General features: G+C 44.4%; 1 protein-coding gene across 11 annotated transcripts in view; it reads right to left on the reverse strand.

Moving 5' to 3' along the window:
- ADGRF1 (adhesion G protein-coupled receptor F1) overlaps positions 1-16,608 on the reverse strand; it is a 47,563-nt gene that overhangs the window by 22,606 nt on the left and 8,349 nt on the right. For 4 of the 11 annotated variants that reach the window (XM_060403679.1, XM_027958722.3, XM_042236868.2 and 1 more), the window contains exons 2-7: positions 12,306-12,364; positions 8,709-8,786; positions 7,543-7,671; positions 5,096-5,153; positions 1,942-2,091; positions 424-597 (exon numbers count right to left, since the gene is read on the reverse strand). In XM_060403679.1, the coding sequence (XP_060259662.1) occupies positions 424-597; positions 1,942-2,091; positions 5,096-5,153; positions 7,543-7,671; positions 8,709-8,738 (541 nt within the window). In that variant the 5' untranslated portion in view covers positions 8,739-8,786; positions 12,306-12,364. Of the gene's footprint in view, positions 1-423; positions 598-1,941; positions 2,092-2,249; positions 2,413-5,095; positions 5,154-7,542; positions 7,672-8,047; positions 8,237-8,708; positions 8,787-12,305; positions 12,365-16,608 lie in introns of those variants that run through there. The other 7 variants (XM_060403675.1, XM_004018869.6, XM_012100781.5 and 4 more) reach the window with 6 other exon arrangements.

The raw sequence follows: 16,608 nt of genomic DNA on the forward strand, positions 1-16,608 counted from the left end.
ACTAGATATCCCTCCCTGTTTCACCCCTCTGAATTTTTATTTTCTGGAAATTGATGTTGGCCCAAGAAGTGGAAAGAAAACATTATTTACTCAGGCTGTTGCCTGGTTTGGAATTCCAAGGAATCTCCCTAAATTTCAGAAGAATCATAGAATTGTTGAGGTGAACTAGAAGTACCTTCAGGACAAACTGGCACCCAAACACCAACTTGCATATCTGAATTTTCTGCACTTCCAAATTTCTCAGTGTGTCCAGCCAAGCCTAACATGGTATGTCATCTCTGCCTTTCCATCTCCCTGTAAACACTAGTTCTCCTCTGGAAGGCAAAAGAAACATCAGGGCGCAGAGCTGAGTCCTTTTTCTCTCTGTCATGTGTGGAGGTGGGAGGCACCCTGGCTCCCCTCTGGGTATCCGTAGGTGCTTACTTGTTCTCTCACAGAAATATACGCTCTGGGTGAGGTTGCTGGAATGACAGTCACAGCTCTGGAGTGATCCTGCCTTGAGAAGGGAGCAATTCTGGGGATCGAGGCACTGGGGAGGAAACCAGGAGTAGCTGTCTTCACAGGCACAGCGCAGGACCCCGTTCTGGTAGCCACAGTCTGCAGGAAAAACAGAGCTTGGTCTTACCAGGCCTTTTTCATAAACTGGCTCTAGCTGAGTTCTCATCCTTGGCTTTGACACAGAATCTGAATCAAAAGCTAGAGGTATCTCTCTCCAAAAGCTAGAAGAATGAAACCAAAATGGAGACAAGCATATTTAAAGTTAAGGAAACATCCTGCTCAATAGATACTAAGGTTGGATCAGAAATCCAGCAAACAACAATCAAATATCTTGGAAAGTGAAAGTGTTAGCCTCTCAGTCGTATCTGACTCTTCTCGACCCCATAGACTGTAGCCCACAGGTTCCTCTGTCCATGGAATTCTCCAGGCAAGAGTACTAGAGTGAGTAGCTGTTCCCTTCCCCAGGGGATCTTCTCAACCTAGGGATCAAACCCAGGTCTCCCACATTTCAGACAGATTCTTTACCATTTGAGCCACTAGCATCCAAAAGAAGGATGTATGTTCCATTGATACCCTTTGAATGCAGAAAGAAGCAGAAGAAGGTTTGTCAACCTGAGAGTTATTTGAAGGATTCTAGAAGGTATTTGTCCACTGTGTTATTGGAGGCTCTCATCAGCCTAGCATCAGTCCCCCAAAGTCCCTGTTAGCCTTATGGCAAAGACAGAGAGACCTTTCTGTTGAAAGTCATAAGGAAAAATTCTATTAACCAATCCTGTATGTTTCTATTTGACCTAAATTCCCAGCAACAATCTTTCTTTTTTAACAGACCAAAAAAAAAAAAAAAAAAACAACCTGGGGCAAAGTTACTAGACACTGTTGTGAAATTACACACAACTGTGCCCAGTAAGTGGCTCTCTTACTTGATCGTGCATCAGAATCTTCTGGGAGGGGTCTCATTCCAAAGTTTATGAGGCAATGTCTGGGATTTGCATTTTTTTTGCATTCCCTGTTGCTGCTGCTGCTACCGCCAGTCTGGATACCACACCCTGAGAACTCTTGTTTTAGATAAATTTCTTAATTTCTCCTAACCCCCCCTGTGGTGGTTGTTAGTGAGGCTTCCCAGGTGGCTCAGTGGTAAAGAATCCTCCTGCCAAGCAGGAGATGCAAGTTCCCTCCCCGGGCTGGGAAGATCCCCTGGAGAAGGAAATGGCAACCCACTCCAGTATTCTTGCCTGGAGAATTCCATGGACAGAGGAGCCTGGCAGGCTACATCCACGGGGTCACAAAGAGTTGGACACAACTTAGCAACTAAACAACAGCAACAACATTCTTTTCAGCCATAGTTATTGTGGGGGTGACGGATTCTACAGGATAGCCTAAGCTCTACCCGACTCAGGCATCATATTCCCCATTTCTACTCCCAGTCAACAGAGATGGACTCACACGTGGTGGCTTTTGCTCTGATTATATTCACTGGCTCAGGTAAGAAAAATAAGGGAGGCGCCCACGACTTCAGAAATTCCTTCAGCTCTCTTTTCTTCTTGGAATTTCCATAGTGCACCTGAAGCAGCAGCTCGTATTCCTGGATTGAGCCTAGAAAGAAGAGAGACAGTCAGAGGCATCCTTTCTCGGGCTGGGAGGGAGATACTGCCGAGCAAGTGAGGGCAGAAGAGAGGTCAGGTTCAGCGTGGGGCTCATGGGCGCGGCTTGGTATTCACTTCCGCTCATCCAGTCATGGACTGATGCTTTACCTCCAGAGTAAAGCATGCAGACCGCCCGCACAGGCCCAAGACACATCTCTTCTCTGACTTTTGCCAGACTAGGTGCTCCGTGCTCTCCAATCCAGCTCAGCTCTGACGTCCTGATTCTCCCTGCTTCTCAAGTCACATCCAGAGTCAAGCTTCAGGGTCAAGACTGAAGGGAAAAGAGGTGAGGAAGTCTTAATTACTCTCCCCTCTTGCTCCCTCAGTTCTGGTCTTCTGAAAGCATCTCTGATACTAAACCCCCTGTTCGGACCTCTCTGGTGGTCCAGTGATTAAGACTTTGCTTTCCAGTGCAGGAGGCATGGTTTCAATCCCTGGTCGGGGAGCTGAGAACCCACATGACTTCAGGCCAGAAAACCAAAAAAAAAAAAAAAGAAGAAGAAGCAATAATATGTATACCTATGGCTGATTCATGCTGATGTTTCACAGAAACCAATACAATTCTATAAAGTAGTTATCCTTCAATTAATAAAAATAAATTTGAAATTAAATAAAAAAGTAATATTGCAAATTCAATAAAGACTTTAAAAATGATCCTGCCAGAAAAATCTTTAAAAAATAAATAAATAAATAAAACCCCCAGTCCCCTCTTTTCTCTCCAAAGAGCCTTCCCCTCTCATGCACAAATGTTCCACTAGTTAGCTGAGTTTGATACTGAGATGAAATGCAAAAGTAAAAACCAAAGCAAACCTTACTTGAACCTTAACACACTCTCACCTCCACCTTATCGTTTCTGAGCAGCACTTCTCGTTTCCTTAAGGAGAGGCCATTAGGTGCTTTGGGCTGGGAGAGAAGAGGAACCCCACCCAGAAGTTACTTAGACACATTCACATGAAATTTGGTATCAAATTCCATGGGGGTCTTAATAGCCTCCCAAGGTCCTCTGTGGACCCCAGACTGAGAATGTCAAGGACTTCAGAGACAAAGAAGCAAAAGGTGAATATCTTTTTCCCCCGAGTCTCCTTTCATTGCCTTTGACGAAGAAACCTCCAAGAATCCCGTAGATTTCTCAGGACACCACCGTGCTTTCTACGGGCACAGATGAGACGGGGAGGGCACCTACGAAACTCTCATTTCTTAGGGGTCCTGGGGAGTTGGAAGATTTATAGGGAAGAAAAGCAGCTGAATCCATCCCTAGGTGAGGAGGGCATGACAACTCACTCCAGTATTCTTTCCTGGAGAATCCCATGGACAGAGGAGCCTGGTGGGCTATGGTCCACAGGATGGCAAAGAGTGGGACATGACTGAAGTGACTGAACACACACACAGGACAATCCCTAGGCTTCTTGGAAGGAAATCCAGAAGTTGCAGCCTGTCCTGGGACATTATCAGGAGACTCCTCTCTGTCATGGTTGCCACCTACTCACCTTTCCCCTGCCTCCTTCAGGCCAGAAACTCTATCCCAGCCTTGGGAATCACCCCCGATGATGAGGGCTAAGGAGATATCCACTCCCATGGCTCAGACAGGTAAGGGGTGGGGCACTGGGGAAAGGCTGACCCTGGTCACACTGTCAGGGGTTAATGTTTCTTGTTCTGGAACCAGCCTGACTGGGCTTGAATCAAGCCTCCACCCGCCCCCGCCCCTCCCTGGGCTCTGTCAGTTTCACACTCTGTAAAATAAAGATGGCGATTGAACCTAGCTGGTAGGCTCCATGGGGGAATTTAAGTCATCTAACACACCTAAAATAGTGCCTGGCATTTGTAGCAGTTCAATGAGTCCTTGTGCATTTTCCATTTTGTGGCATTCCAAATTGAAATTCTGATTTCATTTTCCCAAAGAATTGTGGCCTTGCTACAATGTGGGAAGGTCTATGGCCCTGTGCGAGAAGGAAATGGCAACCCACTCCAGTATTCTGCCTGGAGAATCCCACGGACGGAGGAGCATGATAGGCTCCAGTCCATGGGGCTGCAAAGATTCGGACACAACTCAGCGACTTCACTTTATGGCCCTGTAAGTATATTGTCAGATGGCAAATTTACTGTCATCGTTCAGTCGCTAAATTGTGTCTGACTCTTGCGACCCCATGAACTGTAGCCTGCCAGGCTCTTCTGTCCATGGGATTCTCCAGGCAAGAATACGGGAGTGGGTTGCCATTTCCTTCTCCAAGGGATCTTCCCAACCGAGGAATCAAACCCGGGTCTCCTGCACTGCAGGCAGATTCTTTACCAACTGAGCTACGAGGGAGGCCCAGATGGACTGGGGAGGAAGATTCACTGAACCGTAACAAAGCTTTAGTGGTCTGACCCAGGAATCTAACAACCATCGGTGTGTATTATTTCCATGGGGAAATATACTCAATGCTTGAGACATCACACTTACAAATCAAATTTCAGACCACAACTCATTTCTAGACTGAAGTCTGTGCCTTTAATTACATTGTTGGGATCAAGATGAGGAAGGAAGGGAAGAATATGGGCAGCTACTGGCTGGGCACAGGATAGGATACTATGCCTCATTATATTATTCCATCCTCACAAGGAATTAATATTATTATCATTCTATAGATTTGAGGTATATAACGACATGCCCAAGATCATACAACCCATCAGAAGCACTCCTAGGACTTAAACCCTGCTCTCCAGGCTCCAGTGACTCAGAGGGTAAAGAATCTGACTGCAGTGCAGGAAGCCTGGGTTTGATCCCTGGGTCGGGAAGAACCCCTGGAGAAGGGAATGGCTACCCACTCCAGTATTCTTGCCTGCAGAATTCCATGGACAGAGCCTGGCAGGCTACAGTCCTTGGGTCTAAAAGAGTCAGACATAACTGAGTGACTAACATCTTGACTTTCACTCCTGGCTCCAGTGTATGCTTCCAGTGTATGTAAGAGTCTTACCTAGAGGCTTTTGCTTATTCACATTGAGTTCTCGTTTTGTTTTGATGCCTTCATCCCTCTGTCAAAAAGAAAAAGAATTACAACAAGGGTTTGTCATGTTGTATTTCATAAAGCCTTGTTGGATTTCCCAGATAAATTAAAATTATGTATCTAAAACCTAGTGAGATGGTGAGTGGGTGCAAGACAAGACATGGCTGAGACATCTTTTGAGCACAGATCTGAAGGAGGTGGGAAAGTGAGGATCTCCGAGAAAGAACTTTCCAAGAGGAGGGAACAGCACATGCAAAGGCCACGGGATAAGAACATGCCTGGCACATGAAGGCCAGAGTAGCTATGTGGTGTGGGGGAGGGGCAGGAAATGAGGTCAGAGAGTATCTCTGGGGAGGCAGGTCCTGTAGATCTTTCTGGGCTGTGGCAAGGGCTGTGCAGGACAGGGACTATACTCGGTCTTATAATCACCTATAATGGAAACGAGTCTGAACAAGAATACATATGTGTATATATTGGGCTTTCCTGGTGCCTCAGTGGTAAAGAATCTGCCTGCAATGCAAGAGACATGGGTTCAATCCCTGGATTGGGAAGAACTCTTGCAGAAGGAAATGGCAACCCACTCCAGTATTCTTGCCTGGGAAATCCCATAGACAGAGGAGCCTGGTGGGCTATAGTCTATTGGGTCGCAAAAGAGTTGGAGATGACTTAGCAACTGAACAACTCAATCACTTTGCTGTATACCTGAATCTAACACAATGTTATTGACATTTCTCCTGGCAATCTTGATTCCAGCTTGTGTTTCTTCCAGTCCAGTGTTTCTCATGATGTACTCTGCATATAAGTTAAATAAGCAGGGTGACAATATACAGCCTTGATGTACTTCTTTTCCTATTTGGAACCAGTCTGTTGTTCCAGGTCCAGTTCTAACTGTTGCTTCCTGACCTGCATACAGATTTCTCAAGAGGCAGGTCAGGTGGTTTGGTATTCCCATCTCTCTCAGAATTTTCCACAGTTTATTGTGATCCACACAGTCAAAGGCTTTGGCATAGTCAATAAAGATGACACCACCCTTATGGCAGAAAGTGAAGAGGATCTAAAAAGCCTCTTGATGAAAGTGAAAGAGGAGAGTGAAAAAGTCAGCTTAAAGCTCAACATTCAGAAAATGAAGATCATGGCATCTGGTCCCATCACTTCATGGTAAATAGATGGGGAAACAGTGGAAACAGTGTCACACTTTATTTTGGGGGGCTCCAGAATCACTGCGGATGGTGACTGCAGCTATGAAATTAAAAGACGCTTACTCCTTGGAAGAAAAGTTATGACCAACCTAGATAGCATATTCAAAAGCAGAGACATTACTTTGCCAACTAAGGTCCGTCTAGTCAAGGCTATGGTTTTTCCAGTAGTCATGTATGGATGTGAGAGTTGGACTGTGAAGAAGGCTGAGCGCTGAAGAATTGATGCTTTTGAACTGTGGTATTGGAGAAGACTCTTGAGAGTCCCTTGGACTGCAAGGAGATCCAACCAGTCCATTCTGTAGGAGATCAGCCCTGGGATTTCTTTTTGGAAGGAATGATGCTAAAGCTGAAACTCCAGGACTTTGGCCACCTCATGCGAAGAGTTGACTCACTGGAAAAGACTCTGATGCTGGGAGGGATTGGGGGCAGGAGGAGAAGGGGACGACAGAGGATGAGATGGCTGGATGGCATCACTGACTTGATGGACGTGAGTCTGAGTGAACTCCGGGAGTTGGTGATGGACAGGGAGGCCTGGCGTGCTGTGATTCATGGAATCGCAAAGAGTGGGACATGACTGAGCGACTGAACTGAACTGAACACAACGTTGTAAATTAACTATGTTAGCTAAACTAAAATACGTAAATTATTACTTCAATTTAAAAAAAATGGGAACTTCCTGGTAGTCCAGCAGTTACAAAGCCATCTTCTAATGTGGGGAACACAGGTTCCATCCCTGCTTAAAGAGTTAAGATCCCGCCTGCAGCACAGCAGCTAAGCCTGTGAGCTGGCAATTAAAACCTGACATGGCCAAATAAGTAAATTTTAAAAATAGACAACTTTTTATTTTAAAAATGACTATTGGAAAAAAAAAGAAAGTGAGAATAGGTAGGGAAGAGTCCAAGGATTGCTAATGTCGATTAAGGTGGATTTCTATGCTTTCTCTCTAACAAAGAGGTCATAGGAGAGGATATGCTGAGTTAGATGTCATCTCCAGGATGGCTTTGTCCAAGATGCTGGTTTTGCTTTCAAATCATCTAAGCTCCAGGAGATAAAGTGACTTGTCTAAGGCCACACAACTAAGGCAGGTAATGTTGAGACAAGAACCCAGCACTTCTGATTTCAAGTCTACGAAATTATGTCATTTCAGTTGCCTAGAGAGTGATGGGAGCTCAAAGTGGCAGAAAGACAGAGAGAAAAACAGGACATACACCAACTCACCTCTAGGAAGCCACCTCGGCCCTCGGTGATGGTGAGGAAGAAGAATAGCCAGAGAGAAGAAAATCTCATCTTCTGCTGGCCCCTCCTGGTCCTGGACAGGACACAAACAGCTGGAGTCACAGTCTGTGACTAGAAGTGTGTGCCATGCAAGGATGAGACATGAAGACAGGTCATTCAAACCAAAATTTTAAAATGCATTGTTGGGGGTGGGAGTGGGGAGGGGAGAGTACTTCCCTGGTTGTCCAGTAGCTAAGACTCCAAGCTCCCAATGCAGGGGGCCCAGGTTGGGTCCCTGGTCAGGGAACTAGATCCCATATGTCACAGCTTAAAGATCCTGCATGCCACAGCTAAGACCTGGTGCAGCCAAGTAAAATAAAATGCCCAGGGGGGAAAACCGAAGTGGGTTCATCAGACGCTCTGAGGGTTTGGTTACTTTTTTCACCAGAGACACCATCTCTTCTACTCTCACTATAGAACTAGTGAATTTTTCTCTTTACATACTTACTAGAAAATTTCTCTGGGATTTCTTCTAAGTGATCAAATATGACTCAACACAGGGCTTCCCTGTTGGCTCAGATGGTGAAGAATATGACTGCAATTTGGGAAACTGGGTTTGATCCCTGGGTAGAGAAGATCCCCTGGAGAAGAGAATGGCTACCCACTCCAGTATTCTTGCATCGAGAATTCCATGGACAGAGGAGCCTGGCGGGCTATATATAGTCCATGTGTTCGGACACCCATGTGTGACTAACACTTTTACATGACTCAACACAGGCTATTTTAAAATCTTGACTTGCTTCACTTTGCAACTGAGTGCATTTAACATCCAGCCTTTTATATTTCACTGAGGTTTTCTTTTCATCTCAGTAAAGACAAACACTCAAATAACCAAGGACCCTAGAAACACTAATATTAAGATAGAATCAGAGTATTTTAGAATTTAAATAGTCATGAAGCAATCAAATTTCCTTCTTCATAGTTCATGCGGCTAGCAACAAATTGTCCTCCAGTTCATGGTTATCTCAGAATAATTTAGACACAACTCAGCCCACAGTCAGGGCCATAAAATGCCCTTTACAGCTCCACGGGAAAAGGTGAAGAGCTATGAGTCCCCAGCATTGGAATCAGTGCCTGGATTCAGCAGCACAGATCAGCCCAGCACTTACCTTCCTCTCTGGGTGCCCTGTAAACTTCATGCACGCTTTGCCATCCCAACAGCACTGCCCTGTGCTTTGCTCTCTGATCTACATGAAAATAGAACAGTTGGGAGGGATGGAAGAGGAGGTTGGAGTTAGCAGATGTAAGTTTTTATATAGATAATGGATAAACGACAAAGTGGAGAAGGCAATGGCAGCCCACTCCAGTACTCTTGCCTGGAGAATCCCATAGGCGGAGGAGCCTGGTGGGCTGCAGTCCACGGGGTCGCTAAGAGTCCGATATGACTGAGCGACTTCACTTTCACTTTTCACTTCATGCATTGGAGAAGGAAATGGCAACCCACTTCAGTGTTCTTGCTTAGAGAATCCCAGGGACGGGGGCCTGGTGGGCTGCTGTCTATGAGGTTGCACAGACTTGGACACGACTGAAGTGACTTAGCAAACTACAAAGTCTTACCATATAGCACAGGGCTGTGCTGTGTGTGCTTGGTCACTTAGTCGTGTCCAACTCTGCAACCCCGTGGACTGTAGCCCACCAGACTCCTCTGTCCACGGGGATTCTTCAGGCAGGAATACTGGAGTGGGTTGCCATGCCCTCCTCCAGGGGAATCTTCCCAACCCAGGGATCAAGCCCAGGTCTCTTGCATTGCAGGCAGGTTCTTTAACCATCTGAGCTACCAGGGAAGTCCAAGAGTACTGGAGTGGGTAGCCTATCTCTTCTCCAGGGGATCTTTCCCACCCATGAATTAAACGGGGGTCTCTTGCATTGCATAGCACAGAGAGCTATATTCAATGTCCTGTGACAAAGCATAATTGAAAAGAATATAAGAAATAATGTATATATGAGTATAATCCCCAAATCACCTTCTTTTCAGCAGAAATTAATACAACATTATAAATCAGCTATATTTCAGCTAAAAAAATTACAATTAAGGGACTTCTTTGTCTTCCCAGTGACCAAGACTTCACACTCCCAACAGAGGGGGCCCAGGGCTGGATCCCTGGTCAAGGAACTAAGATCCCACATGTTACTACTAAAGATCCTGCATGCCACATTGAAAATCAAAGATTTGAATTCTGCAACTAACACCCAATGCAGCCAAATAAATAAATAAATATTTCTTAAAATATTGATTAAATAAAGAAAAAAGACATTAAAGACAGTGCAACTACTGCCACTAATATGGCCTATATGTTAGTAGAGGGTCTTTCTAGGGCTTTCTAGGGCAGCATGAAAAATAAGCCATGGGACACACACCCCTTTTGTATTTACCTGCTTCCCTTAGTGAATGGTGCTCACATGCCCCTATCCCCTGCCTGCCAAGACTCCCCCTAAATAGACTGCTGTAACTTTCTTTGGGCAGCAGTCCAGACTCCGGATCATTTTCTCCATCTTGCTTCCTAAAACCTACCTGCTCTGAGTCCTGGTCCCTCTGACTCGTGCTTTTTGCTTTCTGAAAGTGATAGGTTTTTGTCTCTGGGGTGGTTGTTTTTTCAGATATACACTATGCATATACACCATCATGCATAAAATAGATAGCTAGTAGGAAGCTGTTGTGTAGCACACGGAGCTCAACCTGGTGCTCTGTTATGACCTGGAGGGGTGGATGGAGGGGATGAGAGAGAGGCTCAAGAGGAAGGATATGTGTGTGTGTGTGTGTGTGCGTATATAACTGATTCATGTTGTTGTATAGCAGAAACTAATACAACACTGTAAAGCAATTATATTCCAATAATAAATTTTTAATTTAATTTGTAATAAATAAATAAAATTAAATTTTAATTAAAAATCAAATTTAAAAAAATTTAAAGTTGACTCCATAAAAATAGACATATTTTATAACATGAGTATATGTATATGGGGGCTTCCCAGGTGGCACTAGTGGTAAGAACCTGCCTGCCAATGCAGGAGACGTAAGAGATGTGGGTTCAATCCCTGGGTCAGGAATATCCCCTGGAGGATGGCATGGCAACCCACGCCAGTATTCTTGCCTGGAGAATCCCACGGACGGAGGAGCCTGGCAGGCTATGATCCGTAGGCTTGCACAGAGTCGGACACGACTGAAGTGACTTAGCGCACAGGTATGCAGGCATATTTATATTGGGGCTTCACTAGTGGCTTAGGTGGTAAAGAATCTACTTGCAGTTTGGGAGACCCAGGTTTGATCCCTAGGTCAGGAAGATCCCCTGGAGAAAGGAATGGCTACCCACTCCAGTATTCTTGCCTGGGGAATTCCATGGACAGAGGAGCCTGATGGGCTACAATCTATGGGGATTGCAAACAGTTGGACCTGATAAGCAACTAAGTGAAAAAAAAAAGAGAAAAATATAGATGTAAACATAGATAGATACACACATACATGATAAAACATGTCTATCTATATCTGTATTATGTGTATATACACACTCATACATAATGAAATTTCATATAGATGTAAAATAGCTGAACAGTTTTATGAATAGAACTTCTTTTCCTATGTCCTTTGTATATTTTCTATTTGTTTTTATTTATACATATGTTGTTATTGCTTATTTGTTGGTGAACTGCCACATCCCCTTAAGCTGAAACCCTGATCCTAAGTTCCAATTTACCACATCCTGCTAAGCCAACTTTCCAGTACCTTCCTGAAGTGAAGTCACATTGTGGAGGGAACTGGTGCTCCTTCTAGCCCCTTTCCCACTTTTTCTCCACTTCCGGGCATGATTTTTAACATGATCTCCTCTTGTTCTCTTGTGCCAGGACCTGCTTCCATGTGGGAGGCTTGGCACTCACATGGCTCTTTCTCTCCATTTCTCTCTCTCTCTGAAAAATCTCTTTCTCGCATATGGCACCCAGGCCTGAGGCTGCAGACCCAACGTGAGGAGGCCTGGGCTATAGTTCCAACTGTTGGGAGGAAACTCTCTTATCCTCTTGGCCTGGTTTATTCTTTCTTCTTCCCCCACTGGCGGGTGGAGCATGGGCTTTCTGTCTCCTTGGACTTGCTAGAAATGGTAAACTGGAACTTTAATCACGGTTTCAGACCAAGGATTCCCAGTCACTGGTCCAGAGGCCAATCATGAATAGCCAGACTATGAAAAGGAGAGGGAGGCATTGAGAAGGAGAAAAGGAAACACTTCAGGGCCAATTTGAAAATACAGGCACCCCCATTCCACCATAAACCTACTAAATCTTATGCAGACCAGGCTCTGCCATGTGTGTTGTTAAAGCTTCCCAAGTGAGGCTGACCCCCAGACAGATCTGAGAGCTGTTATTCTAAACTGCTTCTAGGAGAAGAAAAAAAGGTTCTGCTCCAAGGCTAATTGGAAAGACTGAAGCTGAAGCTGTTGCAAAGAGTGGACTCACTGGAAAAGATCTTGACGCTGGGAAAGATTGAGGTCCGGAGGAGAAGAGGGTGACAGAGGATGAGATGGTTGGATGGCATTACCGACTCAATGGACAAGAGTTTGAGCAAACTCTGGAAGATATTGAAGGATGGGTAAGCCCGGCCTGCTGCAGTCCATGGGGTCTCAAGAGTTAGATACAACTGAGCTACTGAACAACCACAATTTAAGCTAATACTGTGATCTGAATTCTCTTTGGAGTTTGAGACCAAAGTTTCAACTTACCAGAATGTTTTCTTTGCTTCCTTGGTACACTCAGCTTCCTCTGGGGTAGGGTCGGAAGACTAACAGATAAATAGGGAATAATTTTTTAGTGTTAGGTATGGGCCACACACGGAGAAGGCAATGGCACCCCACTCCAGTACTCTTGCCTGGAAACTCCCATGGATGGAGGAGCCTGGTGGGCTGTGGTCCATGGGGTTGCTAAGAGTTGGACACAACTGAGCGACTTCCCTTTCACTTTTCACTTTCATGCATTGGAGACGGAAATGGCAACCCACTCCAGTGTTCTTGCCTGGAGAATCCCAAGGACAGAGGAGCCTGGTGGGCTTCCATGTATGGGGTCACACAGAGTTGGACACGACTGAAGCGACTTAGCTGCAGCAGCAGCATGGGGCCACACAATATTTAGGACACTATTTATTGTCCAGGATGACTGTTGTTTTTCTGAAATTCAAATTTAACTAAGGGACTTCCCTGGTGGTCCAGTGGTTAAGACTCCACACTCCCAATGCAAGGGCTCAGGTAAGATCCCTAGTCAGCGAACTAGATCCACATCCCGCAACTCAAGATTTTGTGTGCTGCAACTAAGACTTGGAACAGCCAAAAATAAATAAAAATTAAAAAAAAATTAAACGGGGCATCTTATACTTGACAACTAATCGTAGACATGGGTATCTCAAGGTGCATGGGTCAAAACAGGCCCTGTGGTTAACCTGCCTAGGATTCAGGTCCCGGCTTTGACATTTATTAACTGGATGCCCTTTGACACTTTCTTAATCTTTCTATGCCTCAGTTTGCTCATCTATAAGATGGGGAAAGTTGTATCAAATTCAGAGATTCTTTAGAGAATTGAATGAGTAATTGCATATAGAAAACCTAGAGCAATGCCCAGCAGATGGTGAGCCTCAATGATTGATAGCTACTAATATTAGCACAACTAGCATTTCAATCTCACCACCAGTTTCCATAGTAACTTGTTGGATTGTTTCAGAATTTGACTTCAATCTGAGTCAAATTAACTACTCAAATAAAAGTTACTCCTGGGTTGATGGCCAGCACGGTATCAATGGAGGGATCCAAGATTCAAGAAAGTAAAAATACATGTTTATAATAACTAAGTTAACTGATTCTAAAGATGTTTAATTGTGTGTGTGTGTGTTGAGGAGCTGTTCTTTAGTAGCTAAGTCATGCGTAACTCTTCTGCGATCCCGTGGACTATAGCCCACCAAAGTCCTCTGTCTGTGGGATTTTCCCAGGCAAGAATACTGGAGTGGGTTGCCATTTCCTTCTCCATGTGTTGAGGAGGCGTAATCTTAAATCTTACTTAAATTTGCCTTCACTAGAGGCAAGCCCCATGGTATTTTCAGCACTTTATTCTCAAATGGAAGTGTCCTGATTATTTAAAAAAAAAGAAAAGTTCTCAGAATCCATGTGTCCTTGCCAGAGATGGGGAGCTGTTGTCATCATCAGAGTGTGTGTGTTTGTTTATATCACACCTCGGGGGTCAGTGATACCTGACCTGCAGCTGTGTCGGCCCTGGCATCCTTGGGAAGGCTTGGCCATAGTGGACCCCCTTCACTTCCTTGAATTCATTCAACTGAATTCATTCCTGATAATCCTTGTCCTTCAGTTTTTGGAGAACAATCATTAGCATTTGCTATTATGCTTCTGGAGTCAGCTGCCCATTGTCTTCTCAGCCTTCCAGTTATGTATTTATGGATCAGATATCATTTATTTATGTCAACAGCTGTCTCCTTATCAACAGTGGTGCTGAACTGGGATTGCTCTCACCTACAGTTTCCAGAATTTTTAGCAATAATCTATTCTTAGGCAGAGCTGAACTCGGGCGGCTTTCCTGGCATCAGTATTTATGGGATTGTGTTTCTTCCTCTATAAATAAAAGAATTCCCAGTAAAATCGTCATCCTCCTCTCTGCCTTGGACTTATGTGCATGCACACATATGTGCCCGAGCGTGCGCGCGCGCACACACACACACACACACACACACACAGGAAGAGCAGATCTCCAACTGGGATAGGAAAAAAATTATGATTCAAATAGAACTGGTTAACAGGTGAGAACCTGCCAAACCTTGTTTTTATTTTATTCTTTTTTTTATGAGTTTTTGGTCATGTTTTCATTGGGATCTGCCTTTGTATAGGAATCCTTCAGCCATTTGCCTTTGAGAATTTCTTCGTGTTTTTCAATAGGCAGATACAGTAGAGAAGACAGGTTGAAATATAGGTGGGAAAAAAAGATAACCAGTGTCACACTTGGGAAAAATATTCGGTGGTTTGGTCATTTTTTTGAGATAGACTAACTTCTTTTGGAAGGACTATAAAGATTTCTAAAATTTCAGTGAGTGTCTGTGTTGTGTCCCCAGAACAATTTAAACACATGTTTTATATATTAGCATGTTTTTAGTATGTTAATATTTAATAAACTTGGTGGGGAAAGACCTAGATGAATTAGACCCTAACCTCAACTTTGTCCTTTTTCTGCTAGAATTTGTGCAAGCTAAAAAGAACTCTTGCTGGACTGTTTCCTCTTCCCTAAAGTAAGCAAGAAAATAAGATGCACTCAGAACTGTTCTCATTCAGATTCCATTATATGCTTATTTCACAGTTTCTATGTATATACCATTTATGTAATTGTTCTTTACACTAGTGCCTGTCAGTAACTGAATCTGAGCTTGGGGAAATTAATTTTTTTTTTTTACTGGACTCTAGTCCTATTTTCTCTAGTTATTATCATTCCTGAACATCTTTTCAACTCTTTGCATGAGGTGGCCAAAGTACTGGAGTTTCAGCTTTAGCATCATTCCTTCCAAAAAGAAATCCTAGGGCTGATCTCCTTCAGAATGGACTGGTTGGATCTCCTTGCAGTCCAAGGGACTCGCAAGAGTCTTCTCCAACACTACAGTTCAAAAGCATCAATTCTTCGGTGTTCAGCCTTCTTCACAGTCCAACTCTCACATCCATACATGACCACTGGGAAAACCATAGCCTTGACTAGATGGACCTTAGTCGGCAAAGTAATGTCTCTGCTTTTGAATATGCTATCTAGGTTGGTCATAACTTTTCTTCCAAGGAGTAAGCATCTTTTGACTCATTGGAAAAGACTTTGATGCTGGGAGGGATTGGGGGGAGGAGGAGAAGGGGACGACAGAGGATGAGATGGCTGGATGGCATCACTGACTCGATGGACGTGAGTCTGAGTGAACTCCAGGAGTTGATGATGGACAGGGAGGCCTGGCGTGCTGTGAGTCATGGGATCACAAAGAGTGGGACATGATGAATGACTGAACTGAACTGAACATCTTTTAAGGTGATCTGAGAATCTACTTAGAATTAAGCCCTTAGGATGAGAATAGCAGTGGGATGTTTTAAGAACTCCCAAGGCTGGAAGAGACAAAAGAACCTACTTAGCTAAGCTGGCCTTTCCCTTGGGACACTTCAACAATCTGCAAAGCTTTAATTTGCCCAATTGCTCCCTCCAATTTCCTAGGCAGGGAGTTTACTCATCGTAGCTCCACCCCCTTGGGGAAACTCCAAGAACCGTGATCAGACCTACTTTTGAAAACAGCTGCTGCATTGCTTGAGTTTCTCTCCTCCAACGTCTCTATTTAAATTTCCGATGGCTCACTGAATGGATCTCCTTTCAGAGTCCAGCTTAAGACCCTATTTCTTCCCTGATCCTTTTCCTTCAAAAATTGAGATACATTTTTTTTTTACAAGTCCCTGTGTCCTTTGCCATGAATTGGAACTTCAGCTAGAGAGCATTTCTCCTGTTGCTGGTGCTGTCAGCATAGCTCAGCTGTCTGCCCCCTCCTCACATCGATTCTGGTGTTTGTTGGTTTTTTTGTTTTTTAATTCATTTATCTCCACTTTACATCTTAAAAGAGTTGCAAGAGTGCTCAGTCTTATCAGACTCTTTGCGACCCTGTGGACTGTAGCCCACCAGGCTCCTCTGTCCATGGAATTTTCCAGGCAAGACTACTGCAGTGGGTTGCCATTTCCTCCTCCAGGGCATGTTCCAAACACTGGGATCGAACGCGAGTCTCCTACATCGCCTGCACTGGCAAAGAGATACAGAATGACTTGTCGTTCTTAACTCATCACCCAGTACTTCATAGGGTGTTCTAGTTTATTTCTCATAGACAAGTCTAGCTCTGTTCTGCTGTAAAAAGCCTGACTGCCAGCCTCAAGGGTTGGGTCTATTCCAACCCCCTGTAACTGAAGATTTTCTCCTGTCACTCACAGTTCAGTAGAGCACAAGTTACCACCAAGCCCTCAAAACATGATT

The sequence above is a fragment of the Ovis aries genome, chromosome 20, assembly GCF_016772045.2.
Source record: "Ovis aries strain OAR_USU_Benz2616 breed Rambouillet chromosome 20, ARS-UI_Ramb_v3.0, whole genome shotgun sequence".
NCBI classification, from domain to species: domain Eukaryota; kingdom Metazoa; phylum Chordata; class Mammalia; order Artiodactyla; family Bovidae; genus Ovis; species Ovis aries.